The sequence below is a fragment of the Ranitomeya imitator genome, chromosome 1 (genome assembly GCF_032444005.1).
Source record: "Ranitomeya imitator isolate aRanImi1 chromosome 1, aRanImi1.pri, whole genome shotgun sequence".
In the NCBI taxonomy this organism is placed as follows: domain Eukaryota; kingdom Metazoa; phylum Chordata; class Amphibia; order Anura; family Dendrobatidae; genus Ranitomeya; species Ranitomeya imitator.
Genome location: NC_091282.1, coordinates 304,015,666 through 304,034,192, shown reverse-complemented (window position 1 = coordinate 304,034,192; position 18,527 = coordinate 304,015,666). Strand labels below are relative to the sequence as shown.

Here is an 18,527-nt window from a genome sequence, read left to right as displayed (position 1 = left end):
ACGCGATCAAGAAGACAGATATAAATTACCATGGTTCCGCTGAAAACGTTATCTTGTCCCGCAAAAAACGAGCCGCCATACAGCATCATCAGCAAAAAAATAAAAAAGTTATAGTCCTGAGAATAAAGCAATGCAAAAATAATTATTTTTTTCTATGAAATAGTTTAAAATAAATAAAATAAAAAGTGATCAAAAAATGTCACGTGCCCGAAAATGTTACCAATAAAAACGTCAACTCGTCCCGCAAAAAACAAGACCTCATATGAATCTGTGGACCAAAATATGGAAAAATTATAGCTCTCAAAATGTGGTAACACAAAAAATATTTTTTTGCAATAAAACGCGTCTTTCAGTGTGTGACGGCTGCCAATCATAAAAATCCGCTAAAAAACCCGCTATAAAAGTAAATCAAACCCCCTTCATCACCCCCTTAGTTAGGGAAAAATTAAAAAAATGTATTTATTTCCATTTTCGGGCTAGGGTTAGGGCTACGGTTAGGGTTATGGCTAGGGTTGGGGCTAGGGTTAAGGCTACAGTTAGGGTTGGGGCTAAAGTTACGGTTAGGGTTTAGATTACATTTACAGTTGTGAATAGGGTTGGGATTAGGGTTAGGGGTGTGTCAGGGTTAGAGGTGTGGTTAGGGTTACTGTTGGGATTAGGGTTAGGGGTGTGTTTGGATTGGGGTTTCAGTTATAATTGGGGGGTTTCCACTGTTTGGGCACATCAGGGGCTCTCCAAACACGACATGGCGTCCGATCTCAATTCCAGCCAATTTTGCTTTGAAAAAGTAAAACAGTGCTCCTTCCCTTCCGAGCTCTCCCGTGTGCCCAAACAGTGGTTCCCCCCACATATGGTGTATCATCGCACTCAGGACAAATTGGAGAACACATTTTCGGGTCCAATTTCTCCTGTTACCCTCGGGAAAATACAAAACTGGGGGCTAAAAAAATAATTTTTGTGGGAAAAAAATTTTGTTTTATTTTTACGGCTCTGCATTATAAACTTCTGTGAAGCCCTTGGTGGGTCAAAGCGCTCAAAACACATCTAGATAAGTTCCTTAGGGGGTCTACTTTCCAAAATGGTGTCACTTGTCGGGGGGTTTCAATGTTTAGGCACATCAGTGGCTCTCCAAACGCAACATGGCGTCCCATCTCAATTCCTGTCAATTTTGCATTGAAAAGTCAAACGGCGCTACTTCCCTTCCGAGCTCTCCCATGCGCCCAAACAGTGGTTTACCCCCACATATGGGGTTTCAGCGTACTCAGGACAAATTGTACAACAACTTTTGGGGTCCAATTTCTTCTCTTACCCTTGGGAAAATAAAAAAATTGGGGGTGAAAAGATAATTTTTGTGAAAAAATATGATTTTTTATTTTAACGGTTCTGCATTATAAACTTCTGTGAAGCACTTGGTGGGTCAAAGTGCTCACCACACCTCTAGATAAGTTCCTTAGGGGGTCTACTTTCCAAAATGGTGTCGCTTGTGGGGGTTTCAATGTTTAGGCACATCAGGGGCTCTCCAAACGCAACATGGTGTCCCATCTCGATTCCAGTCAATTTTGCATTGAAAAGTCAAATGTCACTCCTTCGCTTCCGAGCTCTGTCATGCGCCCAAACCGTGGTTTACCCCCACATATGGGGTATCTGTGTACTCAGGACAAATTGTAAAACAACTTTTGGGGTCCATGTTCTCCTGTTACCCTTGGTAAAATAAAACAAATTGGAGCTGAAGTAAATTTTTTGTGAAAAAAAGTTAAATGTTCATTTTTATTTAAACATTCCAAAAATTCCTGTGAAGCACCAAAAGGGTTAATAAACTTCTTGAATATGGTTTTGAGCACCTTGAGGGGTGCAGTTTTTAGAATGGTGTCACACTTGGGTATTTTCTATCATATAGACCCCTCAAAATGACTTCAAATGAGATGTGGTCCCTAAAAGAAAATGGTGTTGTAAAAATGAGAAATTGCTGGTCAACTTTTAACCCTTATAACTCCCTAACAAAAAAAATGTTGGTTCCAAAATTGTGCTGATGTAAAGTAGACATGTGGGAAATGTTACTTATTAAGTATTTTGTGTGACATATCTCTGTGATTTAATTGCATAAAAATTCAAAGTTGGAAAATTGCGAAATTTTCATAATTTTCGCCAAATGTCCATTTTTTTCACAAATAAACACAGGTACTATCAAAGAATTTTTACCACTATCATGAAGTACAATATGTCACGAGAAAACATTGTCAGAATCACTGGGATCCGTTGAAGCGTTCCAGAGTTATAACCTCATAAAGGGACAGTGGTCAGAATTGTAAAAATTGGCCCGGTCTTTAACGTGCAAACCACCCTTGGGGGTAAAGGGGTTAAGGCCTTCCATTGACCCCCACGCAATGCAATTGCCTGGTGCGGATGAGTGACCATGGCAGTAGGGGGTTTACTCTGAGGGAGTTTAAAAAATAAATAAATAAGGAAATTTAAAAAACAAATAAACATGTAGCCAGATCATTTTTACCACACAATGAATGCTGTAAAAACAAAAGCCCCAAAACAGTAGCGGAATTACGTTTGTATATTTTTTTATTTTTGCCAATTTCACCGCACCTGGAATTTTTACCAATTTTTCAGCACATTATATGGTTAAGTGAATGATATCCAAAAACTACAACTTGTCCTGCACAAAAGCAAGCTACATTGATAGAAAATTTGAAAACTTAATGCTCTTAGAAGAAAGGGAAGAAAAGACAAAAGCGAAAATTGGTTGCAGCTGGAAGGAGTTCAGTTATGTGGAATTTTACACTTCGTCATCTATTAATGCAGAATTTGAAATATCATTCTCTGTTTAGTTTTGGATTATTAGTTACTTTTTCTGTTTTTATGCAAATGATGATCACAAAACCTTTCTATTCCACAGGCCTGTGAGAGAGACTCAGACACGGAAAAACTCTGGTTCTTATGATGCATCCTGCAGCCCGTCACAGCAGAGTCGTCCCTTTCCAGCTGAAGAAGGAAGGAGTCAGACATCTGATGAAAGTTCTCTAGGCAAAATCTCCAACATCCTGCTCATTCCTCGACCACATCTCCATCAGTATGAAGCGAGCAGTTCTCTGGGCTATACCAGTAATAGAGGTGAGGAGTCTCGCACAAACATACACTGGTACGTGCAGACATGCGCCTAAACATTTAGAATGACTTTTATGGCTGTAGTGGAGGGAGATGGTGCTTGGCTTTTATTTCCTTTTGTTGTTCTTTCCTTTTTGTTGATCTTTTTTCCCTTGGTGTTATCAGTGTTCAGCTAACCAATGAATGGTACTCTGCCTTTTGGAGTCTACTGGAGTAAAAAATCCAACTCGGATGATGATAGCGGAGGCTCAGATTGCTCCCGTGTTTTTCACTGCATCTTTGCTTGCTCACTATGCTTTCTAGGAAGTCTAAGCGTTGAATGCTGATTGCCATTACTGCAAGGATAGAATAATCTATAAAATCTAAACCCTCATTGACAAAAGGTTGATTTCCAGTAGGTCCCTCCTGACAGCAATACCAGGAGGTAGTCCTTCTTAGCCTGGATAAGGGACAGGATCACACGAGGCTAAATAGCCCCTCCCTCCACCAGTGTTTTTCCTGTGCCTATCAGGGTCAGATTCATGAGAGGAAAGCTTTGTGCGCAGAAGAACTTACTCAGAATTGCTGGACTCAAGGGGATCGAGGGGGTGATTTGTCCCTCTCCTCTCTCCTTTATTCTGTGGTATGGTCCAGGGGGCCGACACCTGTCCCTGCAGAGGTCCACCTGCCTTCCAGTTGACCAGGAGCTCCTGGGACAACCGCTTCCCCCTCAGGAAGGCTCTCTGCTTACTCACGACTATTCACTACAGCATACGTGGGGAGAGGAGATTCAGCTCTGATGAAGTGCCCGGCGTGTGTTCCAGCGTAGAGCACATTTCCGGTTTCCAGGGGAGCAGCACGTGAGGCCTCTATTGCCCAGCGTGCTTTTCAGCATGGTACGCACTTCTGTGTTTGTGGAGTGAGCGCCGGGAAAGTCTCCATTGGCATGCGTTCAAGCTATTCCCCATGGGCTAGTGGCCTGGAAGTATGGATAATGAGCAAATCACATTGGAAGCCAGGTGAGAAGTCCTTATTTCACTTCCTGGGGGCCGTCCTTTACCAATGCGGCTAGCAATGGAGTGGCAGATTCCTGGCCATCCTAAGGTTCCTACAAAGCTATCCCTTGTGAGTGGAGTCTGGGAGTAGAGATCTTTCCTTATTCCCTCTCATAGCTACACTCTATTGTTGCTCTTTTCCTAGGACCAGGAAAACCCTAAAAAATCTACTACTTCTACTTCTAAGACGAGAGTTAAAAAAATGTGCCACATGTAACATGAAGCTACCAGAGGCATATAGGAAACCGCTATGTTTAAAGTGCAAACCCTCATTGACTACAGGATGTTTTCCCTTTTATTGATTACATTTTATATGATATTGCTGGAAGTAACTGTATGGAGAATCTTAGAGTTGCTGTTTGAAGGGAAGCTACCACCATGTTTTTATTTTTCCCTCTGAGAGCAGCAAAATGTAGGAAATGAGACCCTGATTCCAATACCACGGTTTGATGGTTGCAGCAGTTGTGACACAATCGAAGTTCTTAGTTGTTGCAGAAAGTAGAGCTGGGAAAGCTGCCCACACCAAGCTCTCTGTATATTGACTGTGAGCTGCTTATCAGAGGAGGGGGTGTGGTCAGACAAGGGCTAATATGAGAATCAGTCCAGGCAGTGATAATCTCTTGGTGATAAAACATTCTGTGTAAGCACACAACCTAATAAATGACACATTGCTGAAGTCTGTGTTTCAAACCTTATTTCCTGCTGTCTTTACATTACATAGCAAAAACCTACCAACAGATTTAAAAGGCAATGTAAAGCTGGTGATATACATCAGATAGAAGTTGGCTTAATCTGCTGATTTCATTTGTGTTTGGGAGGCTCCTGAATTTTCCCAATGTCTGTAAAAAAAAAAAAAAGAATGGTCTGAGTTGAACATGCCAATTGCTTCGTTATCCCAGTGGGTAAGCTATTGGTGGAAGGGTGTATTCGCATTTTTTTTTTTTTTGTCTTTCAAACAAAATCTGTAGAATTGCCTGCTTGGCTGTGTGTGCACAAGAGTGGAGCCTGGATATGTGTATGATCTAATTTATCTTTATATTTGCTTTGCAGTTGAAGCAAACTGCTGTTCCTTGTGGACGCACTAGTGTTAGAAAAATAAGCCCCAGAATCACTTTTTACATCACCCATGTCTAAAATAAGCTACAGACTGCAGTTTAATGACCCTTTGAATGACAGATAACTGTTTCCACATGGTGTGATTTCATTATCTGTATTAGTGGAATTAAAGTAAAAAAAAATGTTCTGTTCATATTTCCCATTACGATGTGACCGTTAATGTGTGTGGTTATAATAGTGATTACCGCAATTATTATTGCTCCCATGTAATGCTACCGGCAGGCGTGTTTCGACCCGGTTTACACTCGTCATATAAGCTTCTGCAGCATATCCATAGTTACATGATCATATTCACCCCTCAGCCCGCTCATCATGACTCACTCATTGCATGTCATATACGCATTCAGGACTTGCCTAAGCAATGGGTATGGAGATTTTCATCCTTTTACCATGATTTTGGGCTTTTATGTCCGGAACATTTCACCCTTTGTAATGCTGCAATCTAAAGGCACATTTTTTTTTTTTTTCTGGGTCTGCCTTATTTTCTTTTGCAGGACTCATATTATCGACTTCATATTTGCTAAAATTGGAACAGATCTCAAATATTTTTGTAGATCATCTTTTTTAAAAGAAAAAAGTGGTCAGTAACAGGAACACCGTTTTTTCCTAATGTTTTCATGCACTATTTTAACCCTTTCATGCACCACACTGTGCCTGTACTACTTGGTGAATTGATAATTGTGCACAATTACATACACGTAGGACTCAAGGATGAAGCGGGCAAAAGGAACCGTGCCATATGTCGAGAGAGACGGTTATTACATACAGCGATGTGTGATGCCTGCTGACCTCCTTACATACCACAGATGCTACTGACCACAAATGTAAAAAGTTTTACAGTGGACTTTAAGGAGGCACTAGAAAGGGCTCCCTACCAGATTCTATGAATGACGCCTTAATAGTTTTAATACTAAAGCGCGAGAAAGAGATGTCATAACCTGACTCATCTAGGCCAATCTCTCTTCTCCCAGTGGATATTAAACTTCCAGCTAAGGTTTTAGCCCATAGATTGATTACAGTTGTTAGAGAAGTAGTAGTAGATCAATCTGGATTTATGCGAAATGCATCTACTGCTATAACTCTGAGACGTCTATTCCTCAATCTCCAAATGGGCACAAAAGGAGATGGCACAAGGGCGGGTATGTCCTTGGATGCTGCTAAAGCATTTCACAGTGTTCAATGGAGTTTCCTGTGGGCAGTTTTGTAAAAGATGGGCTCTGGTCCCTACTACATTGCTTTGACCCTTCTGTTGTACCACTCCCCAGTTGCTAAAATTCGAGTGAATGGAGTTATAAATTACAGAAGGGCACTAGACAGGGATATTTGTTGTCACCCTTTTTCTTTGCCATGGCCATTGAACCCTTGGCGTGTCGCCTAAGCGAGTCAAGAAATTTTACTGGGTTAAAATGTGGAAAAATAGACGAGCGAGTGAGTCTCTATGCAGATGATATGCTGCTTTTTATAGATAACATAACTTCCTACATCATTCCAATAATGATTGCATAACAGACTTCAGAAGGTTGTCAGGTTTATTAATTAATTGGAATAAATCTGTCCTGATGCCAGTGGATCCTCTGCCCCATTCTACAACAATGGAACAATCTCGGTTACAAACTGTAGACAAGTCTAAATACTTGGGAACAACTGTGAGTACCAAGCCTAAAGAATATGGAACAGCAAACGTAGACTAGATAAATTTAGAACCAAGGTTAGCGCATGGTCCAAACTCCCGCTATCAGTTATCGGTAGAGGAAATCTTATCAATTGTTATATGTGCTACATAACTCTCGTTGGCTCCCTCCTCCATATTTTCTAAAGTACAAACCATGTTCAGGCAATGAATATGGCGTAAAGAGTGTGCTGGAAGAAAACTACAAACTCTCCAGTGTAATAAGGATGATTGTGGATTCTCCGTTCCTGATCCATGGCTGTATTTTATTGCATCCCAATTACAACAACTCCATGGATGGGGAAGTAGAAATGATATGGGTAAGTCGGGTGCTCTTCTTTTACAGAATATGAAATGAGCCTCACCCCTGTGTCTTCTGGAGTTTAGGATTCCTCCTGGATGGAATCCTCTTACTCCAATATTGGCATTAGTGTATAAAGTGTGGGACAGAGGAAAGAAACTTATGGGTATTAAGGGATTCACCAACTATACACCACTATGGCATAATCCCAATTTGGGTGAAGTATCAAAGTTAAAGGGTTTTTCTGATTGGGAGCAAAAAGGGATCTGGTTGATGGAACAGTTGAAAACTTAAGGACAGAGTTTGTAAATGTTCTAAGAGGAATTCAGTTTATCTCGTAACATCTTTTACCAATACTACAAATCTGACTTGCACTTTCAGCTCATTCGGGTGTGATGGATCTTGGCATACAACATCATCAGCTTACTCAAAAACCCTTTCTAAAATGTAACTTTTACTAAATTTTGTATAAAACAACAACCTATATACTCACTAAGTGAAGGTGAAAAAAGTGCTCACACACACACAAAAAAAAGAAAACTTAAAATTATTTCGAGGGGCTGAAAACCGCTGTAAGGAGTAATAAAAAGTGGTTTACTCCCTTGGGCTACCAATCTTGCCAGTATACTATTTTTCTGGCTGATAAACAAATCTCTGCTTGAAATTTTTTTTTGAAAAAACATACAGAGCATAGCCCCCACAGCACCACGCCTCATAGAATTTAGCCCTATAACCCTTGGGAACCTGATAGAGAACTCCTTCTCAATATACGGTAATCAATACATCATGATGGTGATATTACTGTAGATTGTGCTCTGAACACCACAGTCTCACTCAGCCGATGTGCAGAAATGAGTGATCCAGCCCTACCTATGCAACTGTCTGAACACCTACCTAGATACAGAGGTTGACACCCTAAGATTTCGAAAGCTGGTGCCCTCGCTTGTACATCGGCTGTCCCTCCACTCCTATTTTACCCTATAACATGTGCAGTCAGAAATAGAGGGCCAGATGGCCTGTATCTCATATGTATACAGTGCATAAGTGTAGATTAAATCAAATACTAAAAAATATACTAGATAAAAATTAATGTAAGGAAAGAAGATAGTTCAGACAGCTGCAAACCAATCATAGCGTGCAGAGAATGAATATCAACATATTGATATGGATAGAGTACCCACGGGTATTTAATAGGGACACAAAGTAGTCTGCTGGTATCTCAGTCCTACTACAACAACACACAGATATTTTACAAAGTATAATATAGTATAGCCTTTTTTTAACACAAAATTGACTGTAATCAAGAGCGGACGCCATGTCGTGTTTGGAGAGCCACTGATGGGCTCAAACAGTGAAAATCCCCACAAGTGACACCATTTTGGACACCACATCCCTCAAGGATTTTATCCAGGGGTATAGTGAGCATTTTAAACCCACATTTACGATACAGAATTTGATAACATTAGATTGTCATATTGAATATGTTGTCATTAGTGTTTTGCATCGGGTGCTCGGGTATGCACCAAATATAGTGAGTGCTCCAGTAACATGCTTGAGTCCCTGCCCCGCACGTTTTTTGGCAGTTAGACACAAAAAAAAAAAACATGCTGGGATCCGTGATACTCTACGCATACCTGAGCACCCGATGCAAACTCGAGTAGCGAGCACTTGCGCTCAAAACTAACCATCATATCATCTTTTTTTTTTTTTTTTTTTTAGTTTTGGAATAATGCAATTCTAACACCATTCTAACCCTAACACACCCCTAAACCCAACTGCAAAGAATGGAAAAAATAAAAAAAAATTTTTTTTTATCTAAGTGGGTGACAACGGGAGGTTTTATTTTCTATTGTTGCCGGGTAACAGATGGCGCACTACACATGTGTCCATTTATTTTATTTTTTTCCCAGGAAGATGATTCCTGTTGGGGACTGATCAGGAGGGATCGGGGGAAGGCGGGGGTACCGCTGGGTTTCGGGGGGGAGGGCATAATTTATTTCTCCTCTGACATGTATATCATGTCAGAAGAGAGAGAAATGATTGAAACAGCCAGCACACTTTTTTTTTTGTGATGAATAACGCCGATCACATAATTGGACACCAGAAAATCTTGCCCTGATCATGTTCTCTGTGGTCTTCGCTACACCCAGTAGCTGAGACCCCAGAGATTTTCCAACTGGGAGATGCTACAGCCTCATTCCCGATCTCGGTTTTAAAACGACAATGAGGGAATAAGGCCCCTTACAGGCCGCCGTTTTGATTTGTATCGGCGGTCGCTAAGGGGTTTAAAGTGCGTTTTAGTTGAAAAGCTGCAGCGTTTCAGAGCAAAACCTACCTGGCTGTAGTTGTAACTAGTGTCTGACCTATCCTGCCAGTGGTTTCCCTTTTAATGTGGAGCACCCCCAGACACAGGGCCACGAGTTCTCGGTACCGGGCCTCTCTGGTTCGGTTCTGAGGCTGTCACGGTGGCTTGACCCGGTCCGCGACCCTGCTAAGGAGCGTCCAATAAAGGTGGTGCAGTCTATCAGGGGTTCGTGACGCCACCTGTGGTGTTCGGTCAGGGTGACCGACGCTGCTGTGGGGTCCGCTGGGGTGATGGAATGGCAGCTGGATGGTATACCTTCCCACAGGTGAAGTGTGCCCCCAGGGCTTCCCAGTAAGGTAGATGGTAATGGTGTAGGGTGCAGTCAATAGCGAGGACACAGGGTTGCAGTCTCTTTACCTCTTTACTGAAGACTTCAGGATCCTCAATCCAGAGCACGCTGAACAGGGCTATCTGAGACCGGCCAGTCCGATGGGCACATCCAGAGTTTCCTTCGCAGATGGAAATCGTTGCCTACCACTAGCGCCTGTGTGTTGTAGTCCTACCCTGCTGAGCATTTGGAATAGTCCTCACAACTGCTGTTCTCGTTCGTTCGTACTCTACAGCTCTCTCTCTCTTTGGTTCCAGATGTTACTAGTTTTTCGTCCCCCAGGAATGTTATGGCTAGGACGCACCTGTATGACGGGAAGGCTCGGAGCTCTTCCGGGACCCTAGAGACGCCCCTCTCCACGCGTTGCCCCCTATGTCTTCGTAGGTGTAGTAAGGTAGACAGCCAACCTATGATTAACTGTCCTGCGGAGTTCGAAGTAAGGCCTAGAGTCAGTTACTCCCGCGGTGTTCCGGCCACCGGCTACGCGCCTCAGTAGGATGTTGCCTCGGTCTCACAGCACGACTCCTACTGGCTCTCCTTTGTGCTTGATCTCGTTTACACTGTTCCACAATATCCTTCCCTTCGTGTCTCTCTCTTGGATACCGCCGCGGGGTGTGCAGGCGCGGTTCCGTTACATTCTGCTCTGTTCGCTAGACACCTGCCAGGTTCCCACGCCTGACAGGGACCCCCCTGTGTCTTCTCCCTGCAACACCCCCTGCCACGGGATGTTGCCTGAATCCAACCCAGTCAGCTTCTGACTAACTTCCTCCCCAACCCCTAGTTTAACCAGTGTGAGGAGTGGCCCAATAAATAAAGCCTTTTTCTCCCCCTAGTGGCCAGAGTGTGAAGTGTAATGTGTTCTGGTGATACCTGGTCAGGAGAACTCCTTTAGTGCCATCAGACGTACCATCACTCCCCTTAGTGGCAGAGCGTCATACTGCAACGACCAGGTCTCTGGGGCGCTGCAAATGATTGAGGATCATGCATACGCTGTCTGAAATTTGCTGCTTGTCAGTTCTTTTTGGGAGATGGAGGCTGTTTTTATTATGACACTTTGTTTTAATATATTTTACTCTATACTGTTTATTGAGAAATCATTATTACCGTTCCTTGGCAGCTGCCCGAGTGCAATAAGTAACATTTTGTTTTAGAGACCGGTATAGTAGCTGAGCATTTTAATTTCCTCTAATTGTACTGAATTATTCTTTTGTTGTGACCATCCTTTCCTGCAGATAATTCAGACAGAGGGCTTCTGGCAGAAGGACTATACCACTTACCTGTTAATTTATGTAGGGCAGGTGCAGGTTTGCCAACTGTCCACAAGTTCCAGGACTGTCTGTAAAAACAAGGCACTTTTGAATCCTGTCCGTAAAAAATATTTAAGGCTACCATGATTTTTTTCTGAAGCTGATGAAACTTGCAGATTACTTTGACTGTAATTATTATCATCATTTTACAGTTTACAGTGAATGCAGCTGAATTAGGAGCTGTAGACATGCATCTTTGTAATCATAATGATTTGTTATGGTTTTCCAATGTGTCCATAACAAGTATTGTCTTTCTGTGATTTTTTGATAAGTTGTCTAGAAAAAATAAAAAGTCAAGTTGGCCTCTCTGGGCGGATGGAGTTAGTCTTAGGCTACTTTCACACTAGCGTTTTCTGCAATCCGTCACAATGCGTCGTTTTGCAGAAAAAACGCATCCTGCAAAAGTGCTTGCAGGATGCGTTTTTTCCCCTTAGACTTGTATTGATGACGCATTTGCGACAGATTGCCACACGTCGCATCCGTCGAGCGACGGATGCGTCGTGCTTCTGCGGACCGTCGGGAGCAAAAAACGCTACATGTAACGTTTTTTGCTCCTGACGGACCGCTTTTTCCGACCGCACATGCGCGGCCGGAACTCCGCCCCCACCTCCCCGCACCTTACAATGGGGCAGCGGATGCGCCGGAGAAATGCATCCGCTGCCTCCATTGTGTAATGCGCTAAACGCTAGCGTCGGAATCTCTCCCCGACGCATTGCGACGGGGAGATTCCGACGCTAGTGTGAAAGAAGCCTTAATCACTAATAATTCATGTTTAGGTAATTGAGCATTATGGCTTAGGCCTCTTTCACACTTCCATTGTTTAGCTCCCGTCGAAATCCATCGATTTTTGAAAAAACAGGATCCAGCAAATTTTTCTGCTGGATCCTGTTTTTTTCCCATAGACTTGTATTAGTGACGGATTGTGACGGATGGCCTTCTCTTTCATCTGTCATGCACTGGATCCGTCGGAAAATTGCTGTCCATCAGGCGGAGAAAACGTTCAGAGAAACGTTTTTTCTGCACATCAGAAAATTGCTCAGTGACGGGTCCTGTGCTGCCCGTCGTTGGCTATAATGGAAGCCTATGGACGCAGGATCCATCACTGACAGTCAAAAGCAGGAATCCAGCGATGGGTTCAGTCTTTTGAAACTGAGCATGCGCGGAAGAATTTCCAGTCAGGGAAATTCTCTCTCGCTTGCTCTCTCTCTCTTTTTACTATTGATGGTGCCTATGCGACATCATCAGAGGTCATTGCACGCAAGGCATTACTGGGAACGCTAGCTGCCGGAAGCATCGCGAGCATGGGTAACGCTGCGCGGGAAGCTGGAAAGTGAGAATATTGCAATTTATTTTAATAATTTTTAACCTTGGTTTTGTTGTGTATGCGTTTTCGCAGCGAAAAACCGTCTCGAAGACGCATACACAACAGGTGCACATAGCCTCGACGGGTCCGTCAGAAAAGTGGGCCTAGTGCACCCGTTTTTTACAATCTGCACAGGATCCGTCATTTCAACATTTTGACGGATCCTCTGCAGATTGTAAAAACGGAAGTGTGAAAGGGGCCTAAGGGCCCACAGTCAGGAATAGCAGCGTTTTGCATGCAGTATATTTTCCCTGCCACCAAAATGCCGTATCTAATCCCGCAGTTAAATTTGCATGTTCTTAGTAAACAGTGCGGATTTACCACATCTAATGAATGGCAATGATGGAAACTATGCGGTGGAGACTATGCTGCAGCTTGTAAACCCGCACCGTGGGCGAGTTGACCACCCATCCAAAAGCAGCACAGAGGGCATGGGATTTCTATAAATCGCATCTACTGTGCTTCTAATGTTGAACGCAGCATTTTGCATGCACCTATTCCTGACTGTGGGCACGTAGCCTTAAAATGTGATGAATGTCTGCAAAGAAGAACATGTAGCAGACATTCTCTGTATATTTACCATTTTTTTGAAAGGTGTGAAAATGTAGTATGCCAAGCTGTGCCTATTTGTGCTTAGAGTTTTTCAAAACTCAAGATGGAGAAGTAACGATAAGAGTAAATATTTTAGCCATGTAAAATGGACCTAAAATCAGTGTATGCCAGATCGTTACATGGCATTATGTGAGCAAATTATGGCTTCTTATGGTACCGCATAGCCAAAGTATGACACTCTGGGGAGTGTTCTGTGCCATCTGGGCTCTGAGTGGTTATAGAGCATAACTTATTATGGGGCAGTCTGGGAACTGCTACACATGGCTTAAAGAAGCACTCCCATCAAAGTTTGTATAATCTTAAGATATTGCAGTCATATTATGCAGCACTGTCTACTTACAATTGTTCATTTTGCCTTTCTACTCAGTGATTGCTTCTGTTTTCTCCGCTCTATGTAGAAACAGGAAGTCTCTTGTTCCTGCATTTATCATTTCCTTCTTCAGCTCCTGACCCAGCTTCCCTGCTCCTCCCCCCTTCCATTGACTTTTGTAATGACTTATACAAGGAAAATTGACCTCCTGTTTCTACATAGAGCTTAGAAGGATTCTACTAGACAGTTTTTAATCACATGATATCAGACCTAATGGAAAACAGAATAATTAGCTGGGTAGAAGGGCAAAATTGTAAGAACCCAGGGCTATATAATATGATGACTGCAATATATTAATAGGATAAGCATTTTGAAGGGAGTGCTTTAATGTGGGATAGTATAAAGGTACCTTCACACATAACGATTTTGTTAACGATATCGTTGCTTTTTGTGACGTAGCAACGATATCGTTAACTAAATCGTTATGCGCGACAGCGACCAACGATCAGGACCCTGCTGGGAGATCATTGGTCGCTGGGAATGATCAGGACCTTTTTTTTGGTCGCTGATCACCCACTGTCATCGCTGGATCGGTGTGTGTGACGCCGATCCAGCGATGTGTTCACTGGTAACCAGGGTAAATTGTAAAAGTTAAAAAAACAAACCGTACATACTCACATTCCGGTGTCTGTCACGTCCCCCGGCGTCAGCTTCCCTGCACTGACTGTCAGCGCCGGCCGTAAAGCAGAGCACAGCGGTGACGTCACCGCTGTACTCTGCTTTACGGCCAGCTGGCGCTGACACAGTGCAGGGAAGCTGACGCCGGGGGACGTGACAGACACCGGAATGTAAGTATGTACTGTTTTTTTTTTTTTTTTTACTTTTACAATGGTAACCAGGGTAAATAGCGGGTTACTAAGCGCGTCCCTGCGCTTAGTAACCCGATGTTTACCCTGGTTACCCGGGGACTTCGGCATCGTTGGTCGCTGGAGAGCTGTCTGTGTGACAGCTCTCCGGCAACCACAGAACGATCTAAACAGCGATGCTGCAGCGATCGGCATCGTTGTCTATATCGCTGTAGCGTCGCTAAATGTGACGGTACCTTAAGGCTGTGTAGGCACTACATGATTTTATCTGTCTGTATACAGTATGGCAGGGTGTGTATTGCTAAGCACTATCTGCAATGTCTGGGAGCTATAGGTAACCTTTCTGCATTTCATCTGCATGATCTACTACCATTTAGGCTTTCACACACCTCATCACACATTGCTGTGAGCATCACAATTTGAAGCCCCTCTCTTCAATTTTTGGGAAAAACTATCTTTTGTCATTTGTCAAAATCATTTGGCATTGATCACAAATGCTGCTGAGTTTGCACTAAGTATACTTTGCAACAGTTTTAACATGTCCTAGTGTTAAGTTATTGTCTTATGTTTCTTTGAATACCAATATCTCCACAATGAAGAGTTGAAGCAAAAAAAGTTTTATTCTACTCTGTAGCCACTACTACATTTGCATCTGGTTCAACATAGAATATTTCAGGTCATCTTTAAGTTAAAGGGAACCTGTCACCAGGTTTTGCCAATTCGAGTTACGGCCACCCCCTTTCAGAGCTTATATACAGTATTCTATAATGCTGTATATAAGCCCCCGATCTGACCTGCAAGAGAAGAAAAATAACTTTTATTATACTTACCTGCGTGGCGGTCCGGTCCAAAAGGTGTCACAGGTCCTGGTCCGGCTCCTCACATTTTCTTGCAATGCAGTCTTCCTTCTTGCTTCATGTGGATGATGCGTCCGTGCGTCATCCACACAGGCTCCCCGACATTGCGCTCCTGGGCAGGCATATTTACCTGTCCTGCTGAAGGCAGAGCAAAGTACTGCAATGCGCAGGCAATGGGACAGGTCAGAGAGGCCCAGCGCCTGCGCACTGCAGGAATTTGCTCTGCCCTCAACAGGACAGATAAGTACGCCTGCCCAGGAGCGCAATGTCGGGGAGCCTGTGAAGCAAGAAGAAGGATGGCATCACAAGAAGATGGGAGGTGCCGGACCGGGACCTGCGACACCCATAGGACCGGACCGCCCACAGATGAGTATAATAAAAGTTCTTTTTCTTCTCCTACAGGTCAGATTGGGGGCTTATATACAGCATTATAGAATGCTGTAGATAAGCCCTGAAAGGGGGTGGCCGTAACTCGTATCGGCCAAACCTGGTGACCGGTTCTCTTTAAGTGTTGTGTATAAAGCAATGAACAAAGGAAAACCAGGTAAAATCTTTTTCCCCCTTTTTTTTTTTTCTTTACATGATATCCAGCTGTCACAGATTACAAGACATGTCTACCTGTTATAGGGGAGTTGCATCATTTGATTCATAAAGTTGGGTACAAGAGGAATAAAGAAATAATAACGGAATCATTTGTGAAAAAATAACATTCAGTACATTGAGTTATTCTTACACTTTATTCTCTTTATCCTGCAGATTTTTTAGAAAAGATGATGGAATCCCAGCAGCGAGACTCAAGTGCACCTGGTAGATTTCACGTAGGCAGTGCAGAATCAATGCTACACATCCGTCCTGGAGGATATCATCCGCAGAGAGCGCTTATCAACCCTTTTGCACCATCGCGCATGCCAATGAAGCTGACATCTAACAGACGGAGATGGATGCATACGTTTCCCGTGGGTATGAACAGCCAATACTGTAATTGTTTTTTTTTTCTTCTTGCTGGGATCTTCTAAAGGGAACTTGTCAGCTTGTCAAGGGCAGCATGAAGTAATACAGACATGGATGCTAGTGGTTTGTCACTTTGTGTTAATGTTCAGCATACACCCATTGAAGAATCCATTGTGTGGCAGGAGACTGATGTATTCATGTAATTCTTCCTTTCTCCACTATACAACAGCAGGTTATCAGATTTCTCCCTATTTCTGTTCATAAGGAGAGGATTGTTAATCAACTTCTAGGGTTTGGTGGGGTTACCTAAATCTCATAAATACATCAGATTATTTTGCCTGCAGATAAGTGACTGACCAATAAAATTAGCATATTATAATAATAATAATAATTTTTATTTATATAGCGCCAACATATTCCACAGCACTTTACAATTAAGCGGGGACATGTACAGACAATAAATTCAGTACAAGTTAAGACAATTTAAACAGTGACATTAGGGGTGAGGTCCCTGCTCGCAAGCTTACAATCTACAAGGAAATGGGGGGACACAATAGGTGAAAAGTGCTTGTTATTTCAGGTCTGGCAATTATAATAGGGATTTTCATACAAAGCTGCATGATCCGGTCATCAGCCCGTGTGTTTACGTGCAATAGTCAAGTATCAAGTGCAGTTATCGTGTGCATGGAGGGTGTGGAGACAGATGAATAGTAGGGTGCAGATTCACATGCAGATAATATTTGGAAGGAGGGAACAGGACAAAGTTAGTTTACTGAGTAGCTGATGTGGTAGGCTTGTTTGAAGAGATGGGTTTTTAAAGCGCGCTTGAATAGGTCGGGGCTAGGTATCAGTCTGATTGTCTGGGGAAGTGCATTCCAGAGAGCTGGCGCAGCACGAGAGAAGTCTTGGAGACGAAGGTGCGAGGTTCGGATTATGGGGGATGTTAGTCTTAGGTCATTTGTAGAATGGAGGGCACGTGTAGGGCGATAGACGGAGATGAGAGAGGAGATATAAGGCGGTGCAGAACTGTGGAGAGCTTTGTGGGTGAGCGAGATGAGTTTATACTGGACCCTGTAGCGAAAGGGTAGCCAGTGTAATGACTGGCACAAGATGGAGGCATCGGTGAAGCGGCTGGACAGAAATATGACACTGGCTGCCGCATTCTAGATGGATTGGAGAGGAGAAAGTTTGGAAAGAGGGAGACTGATCAGAAGAGAGTTGCAGTAGTCCAGACGAGAATAAATAAGAGTAAGAGTCTTAGCAGTTTCAAAGGTGAGAAAAGGTCGGATTCTGGAGATGTTTTTAAGATGCAGGTGACAGGAGCGAGTGAGTGATCGGATATAGGGAGTAAAGGAAAGTTCGGTGTCGAATATGACCCCAAGACAGCGGGCATGCTGCTTGGGAGTTATGGTTGAACCCTCCAGGGTAATTTCGATGTTGGGTAGAGTGAGGTTAGTAGATGGAAGAAACACAAGAAGTTCTGTTTTGGAGAGATTAAGTTTCAGGTAGAGGGAGGACATAATGTTAGAGACAGCAGACAGACAATCCTTGGTATTTTGAATTAGAGTTGGGGTGATGTCAGGGGAAGAAGTGTATAATTGGGTGTCGTCAGCATAGATATGGTACTGGAACCCAAATCTGCTGATTGCATATGAAATTGGACCCCCAAAGAACGATCATCCTAAAACATTTGAGTTGGGCTCTTGCTTAATGCACACAGTAGGGAAAATAAGTATTTGATACACTGCCGATTTTGCAAGTTTTCCCACCTACAAAGAATTGAGAGGCCAGAATCTTAAAAAAAAAAAAAAAAAAAATCCAGAAGAATCAGATTGCATGATTTTTACTTAATTTGCACCTGTTAGTTTTACTTTAAGAAGCCCTCCTACTCTGCACTCATTACCTGTATTAATTGAACCTGTCTGAACTTGTTACCTGTATAAAAGACACATGTCCATACACTCAATCACTCTCCAACCTTTCCACAAAGGCCAAGACCAAAGAGCTATCTAAGTACACCAGGAACAAAATTGTACACCTGCACAAGACTGGCCTACAGGACAATAGACAAGCAGCTTGGTGAGAAAGCAACATATGTTGGCACAATTATTAGAAAATGGAAGAAACACAAGATGACTGTCAATCTTTCTCAGTCTGAGGCTCCATGCAAGATCTCACCTCGTGGGGTAAGGATTATTCTCAGAAAGTTCAGGAATCAGCCGAGAACTAAACGGGAGGACCTGGTCAATGACCTGAAGAGATCTGGGACCACAGTGTCAAACATTACCCTTAGTAACTCACTACGCCTTCAGGGGTTAAAATTCTGCAGGGCAC

The 18,527-nt window shown here is 43.0% G+C and overlaps 1 protein-coding gene across 3 annotated transcripts in view; it reads left to right on the top strand.

Annotated features, from left to right (window-relative positions):
• DEPDC5 (DEP domain containing 5, GATOR1 subcomplex subunit) overlaps nucleotides 1-18,527 on the top strand; it is a 217,716-nt gene that overhangs the window by 139,734 nt on the left and 59,455 nt on the right. For 2 of the 3 annotated variants that reach the window (XM_069757652.1, XM_069757644.1), the window contains exons 21-22: nucleotides 2,906-3,120; nucleotides 15,999-16,202. In XM_069757652.1, the coding sequence (XP_069613753.1) occupies nucleotides 2,906-3,120; nucleotides 15,999-16,202 (419 nt within the window). The remainder of the gene's footprint in view (nucleotides 1-2,905; nucleotides 3,121-15,998; nucleotides 16,203-18,527) is intronic. The other variant, XR_011319327.1, reaches the window with a different exon arrangement.